This window comes from Protobothrops mucrosquamatus, unplaced genomic scaffold (genome assembly GCF_001527695.2).
Source record: "Protobothrops mucrosquamatus isolate PMUCROS unplaced genomic scaffold, P.Mucros_1.0 scaffold325, whole genome shotgun sequence".
Taxonomy (NCBI): domain Eukaryota; kingdom Metazoa; phylum Chordata; class Lepidosauria; order Squamata; family Viperidae; genus Protobothrops; species Protobothrops mucrosquamatus.
The window spans coordinates 595,578-612,853 of NW_015386664.1; the positions used below are offsets into that span (position 1 = coordinate 595,578).

The 17,276-nt window shown below is 43.1% G+C and overlaps 1 protein-coding gene across 1 annotated transcript in view; it reads left to right on the top strand.

Moving 5' to 3' along the window:
- Positions 1-2,567: 2,567 nt before the first annotated feature.
- Positions 2,568-17,276, top strand: part of USP43 (ubiquitin specific peptidase 43) — a 111,419-nt gene continuing 96,710 nt past the window's right edge. Inside the window, exon 1 of the mRNA XM_015815207.1 lies at positions 2,568-3,155. Coding sequence (XP_015670693.1) covers positions 2,568-3,155 — 588 coding nt within the window. The remainder of the gene's footprint in view (positions 3,156-17,276) is intronic.

The following is a 17,276-nucleotide window of genomic DNA, read 5'->3' on the forward strand; positions in this document are numbered from 1 at the left end:
CCCCCAAGTTTTGAAATGATTGCCTGCATTTTTAGGTCTTACTTTACTTGCATTCTATCTTCAGTAATTTTATCTTCCTGTCACCAGGAAGTATGCATATATGTATGCTCCCTGCTTCTTATATAAGGATCCATACACATTATCATTAGAAGATACTTTTTCAGCTGAGATTCTATAGATCCCTAGGTTTCTGTGAAAGATTGCTACAGATTGTGATTAAAAAAAACCCCAGAAAATAAACATCACTTTTGAACGTTGCTTACCACACAATCCTAGCACTTCTAGGAGTGGGAGGTTTTATGTGCTGCAGCTTAGCTTACTGACCAAACTAACATACCATAAGATGTAGATATAATAATTTTTATGCTGGGATTCTCTGAGACCTGAAAATTATTTTAAGATAGGATTGAGAAAGGCTGAAATATCAGCCTATCTAAAGTAGTACTTCCTTGACAATTCAATCTAGGCTGCTCGCCTTGTTCTCACATACCTGTCAGTCATTCTGCGTCTCACTGGTGTCAAAGGAAATCAATATTTTAAAGCTTCTAAGAGGTGATGCAAGTAACAAGCTTTCAGCAGAGGCTTGACCTGATGCTTCAAGAAGTGATGTAGATGCCTTGAGCTTTTTGTAGGACAAGCATCAAGTCACACAGGCCCCCTTGATACCTGCTTTGAACATCTATTCCTTGACTTCAACCACCCTCCCCAAACAACTTTAAGGAAGTGTGCGTGCTTTCATTGATAGCATAGGTAAAACCTAATGAGTATACAGCCGTGATTTGGTAGCGGGAGCTTAATATACTGTACGCTTCCATCATGTTGCTCTTGGGAGGCAGATGCTGGAATGGCATACCCATGTCTTGCTATGGATTCCAAATTGCGAGGAGCTTTTATTTCATTTTGATAAGTAATTAAATGAAAACATTTAGGTTGGTTAAGTTCAGAGAGCCAGTGTGGTGTAGTGGTTAAGGCCTTTGGCTAGAAACTGGGAGGCTGTTAGTTCCAATCCCACTGTGGACACTAACCCAGCTGGGTGATCCTGGACCAATCACTCAAGGAAGCAGGCAATGATAAACCACTTCTGAAACACTGCCCAGAAAACTGCAGAAACTATCTGGAAGGTAAAATATGACTACTTGGGTGTTCAGCTAATATGCCAGTGATGGTGAACCTTTTAGAGACCGAGTGCCCAAACTGCAACCCAAAACCCACTTATTCATCGTTGGGTGACGGGTGGGTGTGGCCCATTGGGTGGGTGTGGCCCACTGAGTGGGTGTGGCCCATTGGGTGGGCGTGGCTGCAGTGGTAACAGCAGACTAGGTGGGACTAAAAAGTTCAATCAATCAATTCCAATTTTGCAAGATCTTTTTTTTTTCCCCGCAAGAAGTTGAAATTGACTGATTGATTGAACCTTTTTTTTTTTTGCACACGGAGGCGAAGGCTTACAGTGAAAAGGTTTTATAAAACCCAGATGAAGGCCTAGGATTGGGGCGACGGCACGCGTGCCCACAGAAAGCGATCTGAGTGCCGCCTCTGGCACCCGTGCCATAGGTTCGCCACCACTGTAATATGCCATGTCCAAACAAATATTCATGGATTAACATAATGGCATTGTGCCTTTCCAGCATACTGGGCGAACCAAGCAGAGACGTTGCCTGAAAAAAGGAGGGCCTTTCCTGTTCTGCTTCTCTTCATGTCCAAAATTATGCCCGTCTCCTCCATCTGATATATATATTCATTCATTCATTCATTCAAATTTAATTTATATACCGCCCTTCTCCCATAGGACTCAGGGCGGTTCACAGCATATTTAAAAAACAGATACTATACACAATATACAAAAAATACAAAAATACAACAATATAAACCCCAATAAAAACCGAATTAAAATGTTACATTAAACCAAGCTGGCAGAGCAAAATTCCCGCTGATTCACAGTCGCAAGGAAATACAAGGCCTCCCCGAACACCCCGCCCCACCGAATCGATCGTGTAATTTGGCACACGCGTGCCGTGGCTGAGCAGCCCACAAGGAACAGGTCGGAATCGGAAAGAGGCCGACGGCTCAGCGCAGGGCGCCCTGCCCTTGCCCCGCTACTAACTCTGAGAATAATACCAGGCTCGTCCACCCGATCCCCAGGATGCTACTTCTCAGCAGCAACAACAACGCCTCGCCCGCAAAACTGTAGCCTCTCCCGCGTCGAACCCGGCGAATGAGCGCCAAGCAGAAGGAGGCGCTTGGCTTCGCTCCTTCAAAGTAAAGCCTCGTCTAGCTCGTACCTCCCCAGGCGCCCCGGATCCGGCGGGGAACTCAGGAGGCGGGAAAAGCAACGTGCCCTCCGCGGCGGGGCCCGGGAGGATGGCCGCCTGCCCCCTGCCATGAGCCCGACCCGCTCCTCTCTGTCTCCCCGCCCAGCCCTGCCCTGCCCTGCCCAGCCGGCAGCCGTGGGGGCCGGGCGAAGAGTCTCGGAGCTCACGGGAGGCGGAGAGCGCAGGTAGCAAGGGAGGAGGAAGAGGCTGTTGGCGGCACTTCGGCGGAGGAGAGCGGACCGCCGCAGCCGAGCTCCGATGGGCGAACTCGAGGCGGAGGATAAGCTCGGGCCCGGTACGCAGACCCCTCTGGGGAGGGCCCGGAGCTCCGCTTCCCATCACGGCGGCGCAGGGCGAAGGCGCCGAGCCACGCGCGCCCTCAGCAAACTGGCTCGGCGTCTCCTGCAAACTTTGCGGGGGGCGCGGCGGCGGCGGCGGCGGGAAAGCGCGGAGGCGGAAGACGACGAAGGCGGCTTTAAGCGGCAGCCCGGCTCCGATCGCGGTCAAGCAGGTGGCGGCAGCAGCAGCAGCAGCAGCAGCGTCCGACTATGGCTGGGCGCGCTGAGCCCACCTCCTGTGGCCAGTTCCGGGGATCCGCGCCCGCTCACCCCTGGCGCGCAGGGGCTCAAGAATCACGGCAACACGTGTTTCCTGAACGCCGTGGTGCAGTGCCTGAGCCACACCGAGCTGCTCGCCGCCTTCCTCCTGTTGGCTTTGCCCGATCAACCGAGTCTCCCCAGACCTGGATCGAAAGCCGCCACTGGGGAGGTCACTCAGCACTTGGCGGCGCTTGTACGCGCGCTCTGGACTCTGGAGTACACCCCGCAGCTCTCCGCAGACTTCAAGGTAGGGTCCACGGGAGAGGAGAAGGGTGAGCTATCCAAGCATACCTGGGTTGCTCGTTACCTATTCTGGGCATTCGTGTGTAGGACTGTAGTCTCTCGGTTGGGAAGCTGTGCGGAGATCACTAATGCCTAATGTCTGAACGCTTTCGAGCCCCCTTGTAATCTGATCAGTGAAATCCTTTTTCTGGGCTGCGTGTTTAACTCCAGGGTTGTAAGTGCCGAAACAACGTACCCTTCTGCAGTCGCTGAGGGTAATAAGATCAAGTGAATGTAAAACTCCGCCGGGATCTGAGGCAGAAACCAAACGATTCTTCTCTTCGTGCATCCTTCCAACTCTGGCGGCGCCCTTTGAGATAAGCGGCTGGCGGGAAACGGCTCCATTTAGTCAACATTGGGAGGATCGCTCATTCGTGTTTTTCTCTCTCCCCAGCCGCCTCGCTTTTTGAAGTAAACTGCCTTTCGCTCCCGTGCAGTCAGATTTCGAGAGGGAGGAGTAGCACCGCAAATGCACACAGGTGTACTAAGGACAGAATGATTGGCGACTAGAGGGAAAGAGAGGTGCACTGACAATAGGAGCACATCAAGGGCCGGCCCCAGAGATTCGTGATGATGTTTATTGGAGGATGGGAAGGGAGGTCTGTTTTATTGGGAAACTAGCCTAGCCTGGAGGCTAAAAGTAGACAGATATTAAAGATACTCATCTGCTTTATATTCTGTGCAAATGCTGTGGTTTTATGTAGTGTATCTGTGGAGCTTGGGATAGACAGAGGTCTGTGTTTTTGCCCCCTGTCAGAACTAGGTGAAAGAATAAAGTCTGTCTCTTGAAAGTTTGTTGGTTTAAACCTCAGAGGATAATAGAAAAATCTTTGGCACTCAAAAGAGGAGATGCCTAGTGATAACTGACTGTCATGCTTGATCCTCTCCTACAATTTCCAGAGTTCCTGGCTCGCACGATCAACTCCCTGAGCTGTGATTATAACTTATCAAGCAAGTGCCAGGTTAGGAAAAAGTGTGCTTGGATGTTTCAAACCTATTCTCCCCATTCTGGGCAAAGACCATAACAAAGTATTGTGCTGGAGAGGTAAATATCAAGTACTGATTGTCTCAGAAGCTTTGCTGAATTTTGTAGTGTTCGACTTTGGTACAGACCTTTGAAGATGAGAAGGAGAGATTCATTACTAAGTAGGAGCCCTGCAACTCCTTGCCTGGGCTGAACCCCAGATGATATTGGGGCCCGTCAGGCTGATGGCTGATGAAGTATGCCTGCGGGTTGGGAACAAAGATCAGAAGAACAAGAGCATCAAGCTGGATCACCTTCTTTCAGCTTTCTTCTCCCAGAGCGCTGTGCTAATCGCAAGCCAGTGGGGATGAAGGGGCTTTTCATCACAATGTCCCTCAGGTGCTGCTTTTAGATCAAAAGCACAGATCTGTGTGAGAGAGTCCTTCTCTTCTTCCTCCTCCTCCTCCGATTTCCAACTAGGCACAGAGAATCAGGGCTCTTTGCTGTTACCTGAGATCATGAAGGGTGAGCGAAAAACCAGGTAGAAGGAAACTGGAGAAGTAAATTCAGTCCAAACCAGTTGCTGACAAACCTCAGAGTGACAAAGAGATATTCACATTTCCTAGGTTGGGGGTGGGGATCTTGTGTGCTGCTTGCCTTTGGGCCTTTCCCCTGCGCTTAATCAAGCAAGTGATGCTAGGCCTGCTCTGCAGGAGCATCCCTAGGAAGCTAAGTGTCCTGAGCCAGAAGTTTGCACAGCACAGTTTGTTTACATTTTCTGCAATTCCTGGGTGGAGGAAAAAAAGTGGATTGGTGACACTGCAGAGAAGGAATGTACAACTTCCATCAGCTTGAGGGCAGCACTAAGCTTTGCATAGCATATCAAGGGCTGTATCTCAAATGTGGCTGAGACTGGTATCCGCTGGAGTTCTTAACAGCAGGAAATGGATCCTAACTCTTTATATTTTGCCCCTCCCGTGCAAAAAATGTAAAATAAGACAAATCCCACTCCCACAACAAATAAAACATGTTTGGATGAATCTATTTTAACAGGGTATAGTGGGGTCAAATCAAAGGTGATGTCAGGCACCCCTATTGCAGTGAGATTGAGGAGCCGTGGAAAAGACCTCTCATTCAAAAAGAAGAAATTACAATTGGTGTGCTGGAATTTCCTATTTGGGGGAATAATGTGTTCTCTAGAAAAGTGATAGGATTAGGAGGGCCTCTGGTCTGAAGGCTTCCTATTTCTGTTTGTTTGTTGCTGAAGGTATTATCTGGCACTTTTTGTTAGCAGATTGGATTTTTTGGAGGTGAGCCTCTTCTGCCTCTGGTGCTCACGTCTGGCTGCTGGCTGTCACAGGCTGTTTCAGCTTTGGTGAAATCTCTTGTTCCTAATTCTGCTCTTTGACAGGCCTGCTGATAATAGGATAATGTGTTTTTTTCTCTCCCTATTGATGCAGCAGCCTCTGTCAAAGGTGAAATTGTTCTAACTTCTTCCTGGGTTTTTTTTTATTGCTCTGGGAAGAGTCTGAACGCTCTGTTGGATATTAGATTACAGGAAAGGATTTAGAAATAGGAAACTCAGGTTTCAGATTCTCCAGACTGAGGCTCCTCAAGGGAAAACAGAAGCAATAATAATATCGATATTCAGTTTTAAAATGCTCTTTGGGAAGAATGTAAACAAGTTGTACATGCCATATCACAAGGCATCATGTTGCCTAGCTGATTTATTTCTGTGTTTTTCTTAAATCTGTAAGTCAGTTTAATAAGAAGTTAGTTCACGTGCAAAAGGATGGGAAATCACAGCCTTTGGAAATCTATGGTAAATACAAAGGTGGTGGAAATTCAAATGAAAAGGCAAAAGTTATATAGATGCAAACAGAAGAAATTGGGGCCCAGGACCACTCATGTATCAAAGATTAAAAGTCTGTGAATTTAAGTTGTTTATATAGAAACTGATGCAGTCTGGAGTGTGGAAATTGAAATCTACAGCCTAACAATTCAAATTTCATATCTGTTGTGACTTTTCCACCTGGTCTCAGACAAATCTCTGATCTCATCATCTGCAATATGGAAATAATAATAATGGCATTTATTTTGTAAGATTGCTGTAAGGTTAGCACCAGACTGATATTTCTCAGTTGATTTCAACCCTCAGAAGTGAAACATGCAGGTGTGTAAGGACGGTATCACTATTTTCCACATATGCCAGCTTTTACAGAAAATGGGGTAGAATATTTTGCCCTTAAGAGTTACAGAATATACTAGTTAGAATGAGTAGAAGGCAAGCCTTCCAATGTCTTCAGTTGATGAAATGCATGTTGGAATGTTGAATGTGCCGTAGATTGGGAGTGAAACCTGCATTTGTAGGCATAATGACTTAGAGTGGTTTAGTCCTATTAAATACAGTGAATCTTTTTTCTAGGCTCCTTTTATAATTACCGACTCTCACAGAAAATTGTAATGTTTCAGTCATACATTTAAGATTAAAGAAATGAATAATGACATCCACTTTCACCTCATGTGTAGATATGCATTGAACTCCACTGCCTTACTCTTTCGCCAGGCAGAATAGGGATAGATATGTCATATAAGCCAATTCTATGACCTGCTTGCTGTCTGCCTACATAGCCACTAGCTTTTTTAAAGGTATCTTCTTAGTCTGTGTTCTTTTTATGGGATTGATCCATTGGTTTAATTGATTCATGAAGCAGTTCAGAGCAAGAATTAGAATACATAAAACCTGAATTTAAAATTTAGGATCTTGATAGAACATTCACATTTCAGAAAAGAATGCAAGGTAGTCAGATTTTCCCCATTGCTGGAATGTGATTCCCCCCCCCAATGGTCTATATAATTTCTTAAATAAATAACAAGAAACAGTTTGGAAGGGAGGAGGGGAATGGGAGATTAAAATATTACCTTAATCTCTTTTTTCCAAAAGCTGGAGGTAGATAACCTCCTCTTCAGCTCTACACCATATTTCAAGTTAGAGTGTTTGGTAGGAGGGGCCTTTGGCATATACACGCCCTCTGTTTGTTTATTGTGATATTAAATAGTGATGTTTGCTGGGAGCTGTGTTTCTAAGAAACAGCACAGCAGAGGGAAGGGGGTTGTGCAGGAAAAGCCAGGAGGAGGACAGAGAGCATTTCTCAGGTGCTAGTGCCATCCCAGGCAGTTTCACCTTTATATGATGGAACCCAACCTGCCCTTTTCTAATTTCATCAAAGTTTTCTCATCTATTTCTGGATTATGAAGGACTTGGCAATACAATAAAAGCTCTGAATCACACATAGACACTTTCCCCATTGTCTAATCACTTGGGAAATAGCTCTTTAGGGACCTTAAGTTGTCTTACCCTGGGAACAGTAGAATGATCTTTTTTTTTTTTAGTTCTCTTCTTTTTTATTCATAATGGACAGGTAGAAAAAAATGAGAATCCAGGCTTTGTAGGGTTAGCAGGACCAGCTCCCTGCCTGTTGATAGCTGTCTCCAGCATGGATTCACTTGGTTGCTTCTGCCACAGTTTTTTTAAAAACCTAAAATGCTAAATTGGATTTGAAGCTCTTGTTAGTGCATAGTGCTTGTCCTTCACAGCAACATTTTAAAAGTCAGGGTATTTTAAGCCTAAGAAAGGAAATGATATCTTTCATCTTTGACACTGTAGAACTCTCCTACTTGTTCTCCTGGCCCTTTCTGTACACAGAATAACTATTCCCTGACTGTGCTCTACTTCAATTTTCCTATTCCTATGAAATATGAGGGTTTGTTTTTCTCATCCTATGCATATTTTAGTTGTGCTATGTGATCTGACTTCATTGTACTATCTAAGTCCTGGAAGTTCATTCACTATGTTTTTGATTTATTCATTTATTCCATTTAGATGCCACTCATTGAATTACCCATTCAATACACTGGAGCTTTAAAATTATGCCTTGATTGAATTATTGTAGCATATTTGTATCATTTTATACCCTCTTTCCTCAAATGAGTACTCAAAATGGCTACGACAGTCTTAAAGCATAAAAATGAATTCTAAAATTGAATGAACAATTAAAAACTTGGCAAAAAGAGAGGAATCTTTACAATTTGTTTTGGAAAAAAAATGCTAAGATGGAGGGAACTTATCACAACTCCTGGGGAGTGCTGAACTGGGTGCTAAAATATGCAACTTTATTTTTTAAAAAAAGCCTTAACCAGGCCTTTTGTGTTTATAAAACAGGGACTGAGTACAAAGCAGGAGGAGGGAGAACTAGGAGCCGTAGGCTCTCTGAAATTTACCAGCAAGATCTTGTCACCTATATTTGAATGTATCTTTTTTTGTGTTTAGTTGAATGGGTTAATTTCGCTCACTGTCAGATCCTTTCTCCAAAAGTTTCCCTATGAAAATTAGGTAATGTATTACAGGTGCCACCAGTCAGGCTGAATCTTTTGTCACACACTAGTTTGCTTGTCAAGGGAATTCTTAGTGCTTCTACTGAGGACTTGTCCATTCAGCTCAGCTATAGGAAACAGAGAAAGGAAATGCTTTTGATGTTCTTGCTCAAAGCTTAGAAATATAGAATACTAGACAACTCGTTTCAGAGATACTTTCTTACCTAAACAGAGGAACAGAATGACCACATGCAGGCACTTCTGACTTCCTGCTGGCTTCCCCATTGATTTTCCAAGTGGGAAGCTGTCAGGGAACTTTGGAAATGATGTCCCAAAGGTGCTTTTTCACGAGGCAACTGGACTTCCTTGTTTTTCTTTGAAGACGTTTTGCTTCTCATCTAAGAAGTTTCTTCAGCTGAAGAAGCCTAGTTCCTCTCTCCCTCCCCCCTAAGCCGGGCTTGCCAAGCTGCAAAGGTTGGGGGTCGCTGTTTTAATGGATAGCTAATGCCCTAGTTTTAGGATAGTTCTTTAGTAGTATAAATTATGAAGTGCCAGTTTTCCATCTGCCTTATCCACCTGTAAGTCATGGATACTAGAACCCTAGTGCCCGGACTGGGAGATTGTTAATCTAAGATTATACAAATAATCATATAGGGACAAAGGACTGCTGTGTGCTGTAGTTTATCTTCTTCCTATAAGAGCCTGAAGCTGTTCTCCTGTTTACAATGGCTTTTATGAACGTTTGGCCTATTCTGATTGCACTATGCCAAAAAATAATTTACACTATTCTAACTTTATTGTAACTATAGAGCCAGTCAGAAAGCACTGGATGAATGAGCAGCTGGTCCCTGCCCAACTATCTGTGATGATTTTAGATTTTCAGAACCTGGCACTCCTCTAGAAATGTCAAGCTATTGTGCCTTTGTGAGACTCTTTGGTTCATGTTTATTTATTGGCCGTGTTTCAGCTATGTTCATGGCAGTAATATCATTTTCCATTGTAATGCTACTGCTGACCTTCCTTTTTAACTCTTCTGGCAGATCCTTTATCAGCGATAAATGAAGTACTTTGGGGAAGGGGATAAATTCCACATTAGATAACTACACTCAAAGGTAGAAAACAAGATTTTTTTTCCAACAGTCCAGTAATTGTGGCTTAATTCTGTAGGGATTAAAAAAAAACATTAAAAACTACTAATGTTTTCCTTTGCAGAATGCATTCATATTTTAATACATTCTACTGTATATTCTGTTTCATCCAGTATATTGGTACTTTCTTGTCCCAAGTGCTGCTTTTGTTTTAGTATTGCCCTGGTATTGTCCGTAATTAAGGATCATAGCCCATTATTAGATTGTAGCATGGGGTTGTCTGAAGTAAATGATAATAGCAGCAGCATCAAGCTGCAAATATTAATCCTCTCTCATGCATACCCTGGACTGCCTAAACTATGTGGATACTGCCTGAGAGTGTTAAGATACCTAGGAAATATATTAAAAAGTGACATCCAACGTTCATCACAGCAAGTGTAAACAATTTTAGTAACTTTTCACCTCTTAATTTACAACCAGTGCTGTCATCTTTCCATGTCCCATCTCTTATGTATAAATAAATAAATAAATAAAACATTATCATGTCAGTCCTGGGATCAGCAGAAGTCCATTAAGGGAAACCAGAAATAACAATATATGTACTTTTAATCTTGATCAAATAAACTAACTGTATATTCCTTCTAACGATTTTAATCTTTAGTGCATTCAAATAATGTCATAGAACTTGATTTCTTTTCATTTCTTTTTTGCCCCTTCTCAAAAGATGTTGTAAAATTGGGCATGTTCACATGGTAGCTAGCTTAATGACTGACATGATTTATGACTAGAATTTGTGGTCTACCTGTACTTTATTTCTCTCTCTCTCTCTACCCCTATTGGTTTAGAAAGTGGCAAGAAATTACATCACGTATATTTGATTATTTGTTGCTGAATTTTGCCAGCATAATTCCAGGAAGGCCATAAGACAGAGATACAGAGATTGTGTGATTACGGCATTAGTTATTCCAGAATGGACAGAAGTTTACATGTTTTGGTTATATCATTTGACATAATTTAGGATTGAAGCTATGTTGTATGGCCCAGGCAGAAAATCCTAGTTCTTATAGTTCCTGAGAACCACTATCAGTCAGTGTCTGCAATACTGGCTTAAGGTGGACCAATAATCTGACAAGAGTATGTACAAGTTCCCATGCTATCCAAACCATATTTTTGTTACACACTGCATGTTCAAACTTATACTGAATCAGCCACATCTCCATAGACCTGGAAAACTAGAGATCTCTCTCTCAGTGATGATGCATTAGATGACACTTTCCCCATAATTTCATTTCCACACCTTCTTGTGTGGTAGAAAACAAAACTGGCATCTCACTTAAACAAACAAAAATATTGTGGACAATATTTTCTTAAAGACTGGGAATTCTGTTTTTGAAACAAATGACTATTTTATGTATGGTAGTAATTTTTGATAAAATATTGATCAAAGCCTTCTCCTTTACGTATGCATTTGCATAGCCTAGCCCAGTGGTGGCGAATTTATGGCACGCATGCCAGAGATGGCACTCGGAGCCCTCTCTGTGGGCACACGCGCCATGCCCCGGAGATGGCAACCGTCCCTCTTCAACCAGCCACCCGCTAACTCGCTGAGGTCCCACATCCCAGCACCCATACGCTTGCTGACCTCTATGTGCAGGGGCTGATGGTGTCAGGCAGCAGCTGCCCCGGCCCGTCTCACCTTGCCTGTGACAATGGCACCCCCACCTTGCCTTGACTCACCCTGCAGGACGAGCCTCCTGCCCACCGCCCCATCTGCCAGAGACCCCCTGGATCTCCCCCAACCCTGCCCGGCTCACACAGGCGTCCCTCCCCACAAGCAACATCAAGGTGATCACACCCACCTTGACCACATCTACCCAATCTGCCATGACCACCATAACCACGCCCATCCAGTGGGCCATGCCCACCTGGCACCCGGCAATAAATAAGTGGGTTTTGGGTTGCAGTTTGGGCACTCAGTCTCTAAAAGGTTCGCCATCACTGGCCTAGCCCAAACATCAACAGTCTTGTGCTCTGGGGCTATTTTAGGCTGAATTCTATTAATCTGAATTAAGGATGTTTTAGGTTGCAAGGAATTTGGGGACCTCTAATCCAGTAGGCTCCGATCTCATATAATAATACTCATATTGTTTAAAGTAACCTATGTTCTTTAGAACTGTATATAATAGCAATTTTTGGTGATAATTGCCTGTTATTTTTCAATACATATAGTGACTGGGGAAATTGCTGACAAGAATGCTTTATTATAGCAATATTCCCAGGCAAGTCTGTTATTTAATTTTTGTTTAATAGAATGTTTATTTTTGTAACCGTAAGGTTTCAGCGATAAGCTACCTGCTGAGGCTTCACAACAGATAAATAACTGGAGGGCTGATCCGTTAGCACTCCGTATGCTGTGTAAATGTATTAACAACCAAGTGCTTGTTAGCTTTTAATTGCTCTTTAGTGTATCCATAGAGAATGGGCAAGAAGCTTTGCTTGAGGAGAGCATGGGATTGAACTGTGTATGTTGCCTTGTGGGGTATCATAGTGTGGCCCAGATTTAGGACTGGAAAGCAAGGTTTAATATATAATTTGTGGCCTAGATGGTTGTATCCAGGCCTCCTATCTATACCTATGAGAGATCTTGGAGATCTTTGAAAGAGAATTTCAGCAGGTGTGGCTTCCTCCACCAGAATTGAGCCAAGATATTTTGCTGCTTGGAGTGAAAAATCAAAATGCTGAAAAAGAAACAAAAGAGGAAGCTCTGGCTGGCCATGAAGATCATACCACTACTCTTTCTTTTTTAGATAGTTTTACTGCAGGGCCACCTCTCTCTTGTAAAACACATTCCTGGGTAGTCCTTGACTTACACCCTGTTGCTTAGTGACATTACTATTTATTACAGTACTATTTATGACCCAGTTCTGAAGTTCTGACAGCCATCACCCCCCTCCAGCGGTCATGTGACCACATTTCAGGTGCTCAACCGGCCTACATTTATAGCCGCTTGTAGCATCCCACGGTTATGTGACTGCATTTTATATTTTTGCTGAAAACTAGCATTTCCTTCCTGTTTGGGGCAAAACTGGCCCATAGTGAAGAATTGATTCACTTGATGACTACAAAAAAGGTCATAAAATCAGGTCAGTCACATGGGTAACCCACTTTACAATCGTCACGACTTATGACCATAAAGGCAGGCTCCATTACGGCTTAAGTTGAGAACTACCTGTGTTTCCTGAAAAGCCATCAGAGGATTCCTGCTAAATGTTGGACTGTTAAGTATCAGAAAAGAGACATATAAGCTAAAATTCCAAAGTATGTTCTGCCAGCCAGCTGAGAAAATTCCCTTCCCCTTTCCCCTTTTTTAAAAAAATCTTATTTTACAGTTTACAACTCTAAAAGAGTTTATTGACTTCAGGGTTGAACATTTGATGTTCTTTAATTGGTTTCCAAACTTGTCACCACCTTTTGCTTCACAAGGTCAGCCATGCAGAAGGATGAGAAAAGCTACTTTTCACTAATTTATACTACCCAATATGAAAAGTGCATTATCCTCCTCTTGGTTTCTCCTTTGAAATGGTCATTCCCTACTGATTTTGCAGATTGCAAGAAGAGTCTATCTCCCACTTCATCAAAACTGAGTGAAGTGATGTATCTCTGCTACAACTATTTCTTGATTTATAAAAGCAATCTAGCCATGTTGGTTAAAAGGGAAACAAAAAACAAAATCCACAGAGAATACCTTTATTAAGCCGCCTAAACATGTAGGAAATTAGTGCAAGTTTTTGAATTTCAAGAACTCCTTATGAAACCAAAAGGAAAAAAAAATGTGGATAGCCTTTGAATCACATCTGAAACAGCTTATGGTGTTAGCTAGAATGATGGACAATCTTCAGACATACAGTACACATGCATACTTATATGTATATTCATTCATTTTTTATCATGCTCACGTTACTGATAGGTCAGTGCAAGTTCTGCCAAAACTGCCAAAAGCAAGCCTTCAAATTCTCCTTTTCAGAAGCATAGCATTTTTCTTTTCACAATCTCTTTCCTGTTTCTGTATTTGCGGATTTTTGGCAGGCCCATCTCAGCATCCTACATGCTGCAGTTAAATGAGTGTACAAGAATTTAAGGAACAATAGAGCATGTGGGAGAAGGTTGGTGTGTGGAGGAGTGGGGAGATGGCAGAATATATCTTTAGTGTTTTATTCAGGAGATACATCCTTGAAGAATGGAAATGCTTCAGTGTATAAAGAAATGTTGGAAAATCTCAGAAGATGGGAAGCTAGGAATTGCCTCCGCTCCTCTATATTCTGCTTGGGTGTGGCGAGACCACCTGTTTGAAAAGACAACATGGGACTAAAATAATCCTTCTGACACTTTGCTGATGGGTTGGACTGGATGTTATTAGGATATCCAATGGCTGTTTTAGTTTAATATATTTAAAGCACTACATACAGATAGTCCTCGGCTTATGACCACAACTGAGCCCAACATTTCTGTTGCCAAGTGAGACATTTGGCCCCATTTTACAACCTTTCTTGCCACATGAATCATCACATACCCTGGGACACTGCAACTGTCACAAACATGAATCAGTTGCCAAGCGTCTGAATTTTGATCACATGACCATGAGGATGCTGCAACAGTTGTAAGTGTGAACAATGCTCATAAATCACTTTTTTTAGTGATGTTGTAACTTTGAATGGACACTAAATGAACAGTTGTAACTTGAGGACTGCCTGTATTAGGGAAGACTGAGCTTTCAAATTGCATCTCTCTCTTTCTCTTTTCGTAGCAGGGCTTTTATGACTTTGATCAATTAGATGAGAGGCTGAAGGTCTGAATTTGTCGCCTTTCCCAGTACAAGAATTTGTTTGGTGGAGTTTCTCCACTCACACAGCTGTTAAAGGCAGAGATACATTGCCAGAAAGGAGAAAATCTTTCCTGCATCTCTTTAAGAAGATGCCTTGTGCTTCAGAAATATTTTTGTCTAGCTGACTGAAACAGCTTACAGAACAGAGTCCTCTTTGAGCAGAGAAAATTGGATTTTCCAGGTTTCCCCTCTGTTTCCAAAGAGCAGCAAGTGGCTGTTCAGTTTTGTGGTTCAGGAAGGTTTGTTCACTTGGGATCTGAGGAACGTTGGACTGAAATGGGAGCACCAAGTTGTCGTAACTGCTTGGGAGAAAAGAGTAAAGTGGCCCTGACAGACATGGAGGGGGGGGGGCGACTCCCTTCTGGTTTCTTAACAATGTAGAGTTAGTTGTCATGGCAACTGTTTGGCAAATCAGTGGCAGGCAGAACCCATGTTTTCTCCTGTTGAGCGCACCAGGGATCAATTTAGCATCCCTGCTTATAGTGCTAGTAGTAAAATATGTTGCTTCTTTGCCAAATGTTGGTGGAACTCAAGATGTAAAGCAGGGATGTCAAACTCACAACATCACGTGATGTGTCGTGACATATCGCGACTTTTTTTTCCATTGCCAGCAATGGGGTGGGCGCGGTTTCGCTATGATGCATCTGGCCTGCTGGCCGGCAGTTTGACACCCCTGATGTAAAGGGACATATTTCAGGATTTAGGGATTGGGATCCCTTGGGATTTTTAAAAAAAGTGATTGATTCTGTTTTTCAACAGGAGTGCAAAATAGCAGTGGCAATGATAGGACTATACACCATACGTTTTGGTCTTTTGTGATACCAGAATGATATATTGTAATAAAGCATATAAATTGCAACACAGACATTAATTAGATGTCAGATGGGCCAGGTTGGAATCTGGATTCAAATCTTCATTCATGTAATGGAATGTGCATCTGGAGCAGTAGAGGGGAAGGATTTGGCCACCTCAGAGCATTCCCAAAAAGAGACCTTGGATCAAGAAACTGCATAGTCCCAAGCTGGATGGGGGATGGGAGGGAAGAGGTTCAGGGTAACAACACCCTAGAATCTCTCAGGATATATCCAGTAGCTTAAAATTTTTATAGTTTTAGCTTGACAAGATTGTGTCTATTAGATATAAGCAAATAAAGAATTGAGCTTGATTAGATCTCACTGTCTCATCTCAATTGGGTAACTTTAGTCTAGCCAAATGTGGAGCCTCCAAGTCCCAGATATCTTATCCTCATAGGGCTGTAGTAAAGACTGGACAACCCATGACCCATTGGATCACCTTTTTGGAGATAATTCCTTACCAGATTCCTCAGTGCCTTAAAGTTCACTGGAAAAATTGGGATACATTCAGAGATATATCTGCCTTGAAAATAGCTCGTATTGAACTGTATAGCTGTGGTGGAATCTGCAGCTGGAGTGGGGAATGGAGTTAAGAGACTGGCTAGTCTGGTGTCCCTGCAGGAGAGGAAGTGACTTGGGGTCTTTGTCTGGTTGTTCCCCAGAGCAGTGGTCCCCAACCTTTGTGGCCTGGCTGGGGGGGTGGAGAGGGGAACCAGGTAGTGTGAGTGGTGGGCTGGCGTATATGTGCATGCTAGCAGCTCAACTCGTGCAAGTGTTAGGCTGGCATGCACACACATGCGCACACAGCTCAACTGCAGAGGGCCATGGCCCAGGATTTGGGGACCCTTGCCCAGAGAATGCAATCAGTCTGGCCAGATTCTTGTAAAAAAGATCACAATAAAGAAACTTCTCTGATCAGTTCACAGTGTCATTCTGATTCCTTGTTCCTGACAAATAGCACAGTCAAACACCAGCACAGGAAATATTTTATAACATTCTGTGTCATGTCATAAACGGTTTTATGATAATGCTTATGTCATAAAATGTTTTATAAAATTTGCAAAATTTTGAGGTAGCTTGTAAAATTGTTGCCCTACAATCCACTGTTTCACCACAGCTAACGGTTGCAGGAATGAGAATTTTCATAGTTTGAGAATTTTAGTAGTATATGGATAGAGAAAAGGGAGGGGCAAGCCATATATGCTATTGATGTTCTTTGAGGAGAATTTGGGATTTAAATGTAGTAAGTGAATGATTCTTCTGTCATTCACCTGATCCCTATAACTTTCAATAGTTTCTGCACAGATCTTTCCCATCAATCTAGGAAGGCTAGACTCAATGTGGCAAGACCAGTGCATATGTCCCCATCTCCCATTGCTGCAGTTTGTGTTTTTTTTCAAAATATTGCAAGATAGAAATATATTAAATGCATTGGTGGTGCCGTAGTGGTTAGAATACAGCAGTGGTTCTCAACCTTCCTAATGCCGCGACCCTTTAATACAGTTCCTCATGTTGTGGTGACCCCCAACCCCCCATCCAGCTGGGTGGGGGGTATCAAAAACCTGACCAAAAAAAGAGAGGAAAAAATGGGAAAGTATAGGTAGTCCTCGACTTACAACAATTCGCTTAGTGACTGTTTGAAATTACAACAGCACTGAAAAAGCGAATTATGATCATTTTTCACACTTATGATTGTTGCAGCATCCCCAGGGTCATATGATTTACATTCAGATGCTTGACAACTGATTCATACTTATGACGTTCACAGTGTCCCAGGATCACATGATCAATGGCCAGGGGCGTGGCCAGCTGATCACTCAGGTTGCAGAGTGCCTGTGGGGGGGAATCTGTGGGTCTCTGGGATGGGACTGGGGTGGGTGCCTGCCTTCCTTCCCTCCCTTCTCTCCCCTTGTCCCTTCCTTCC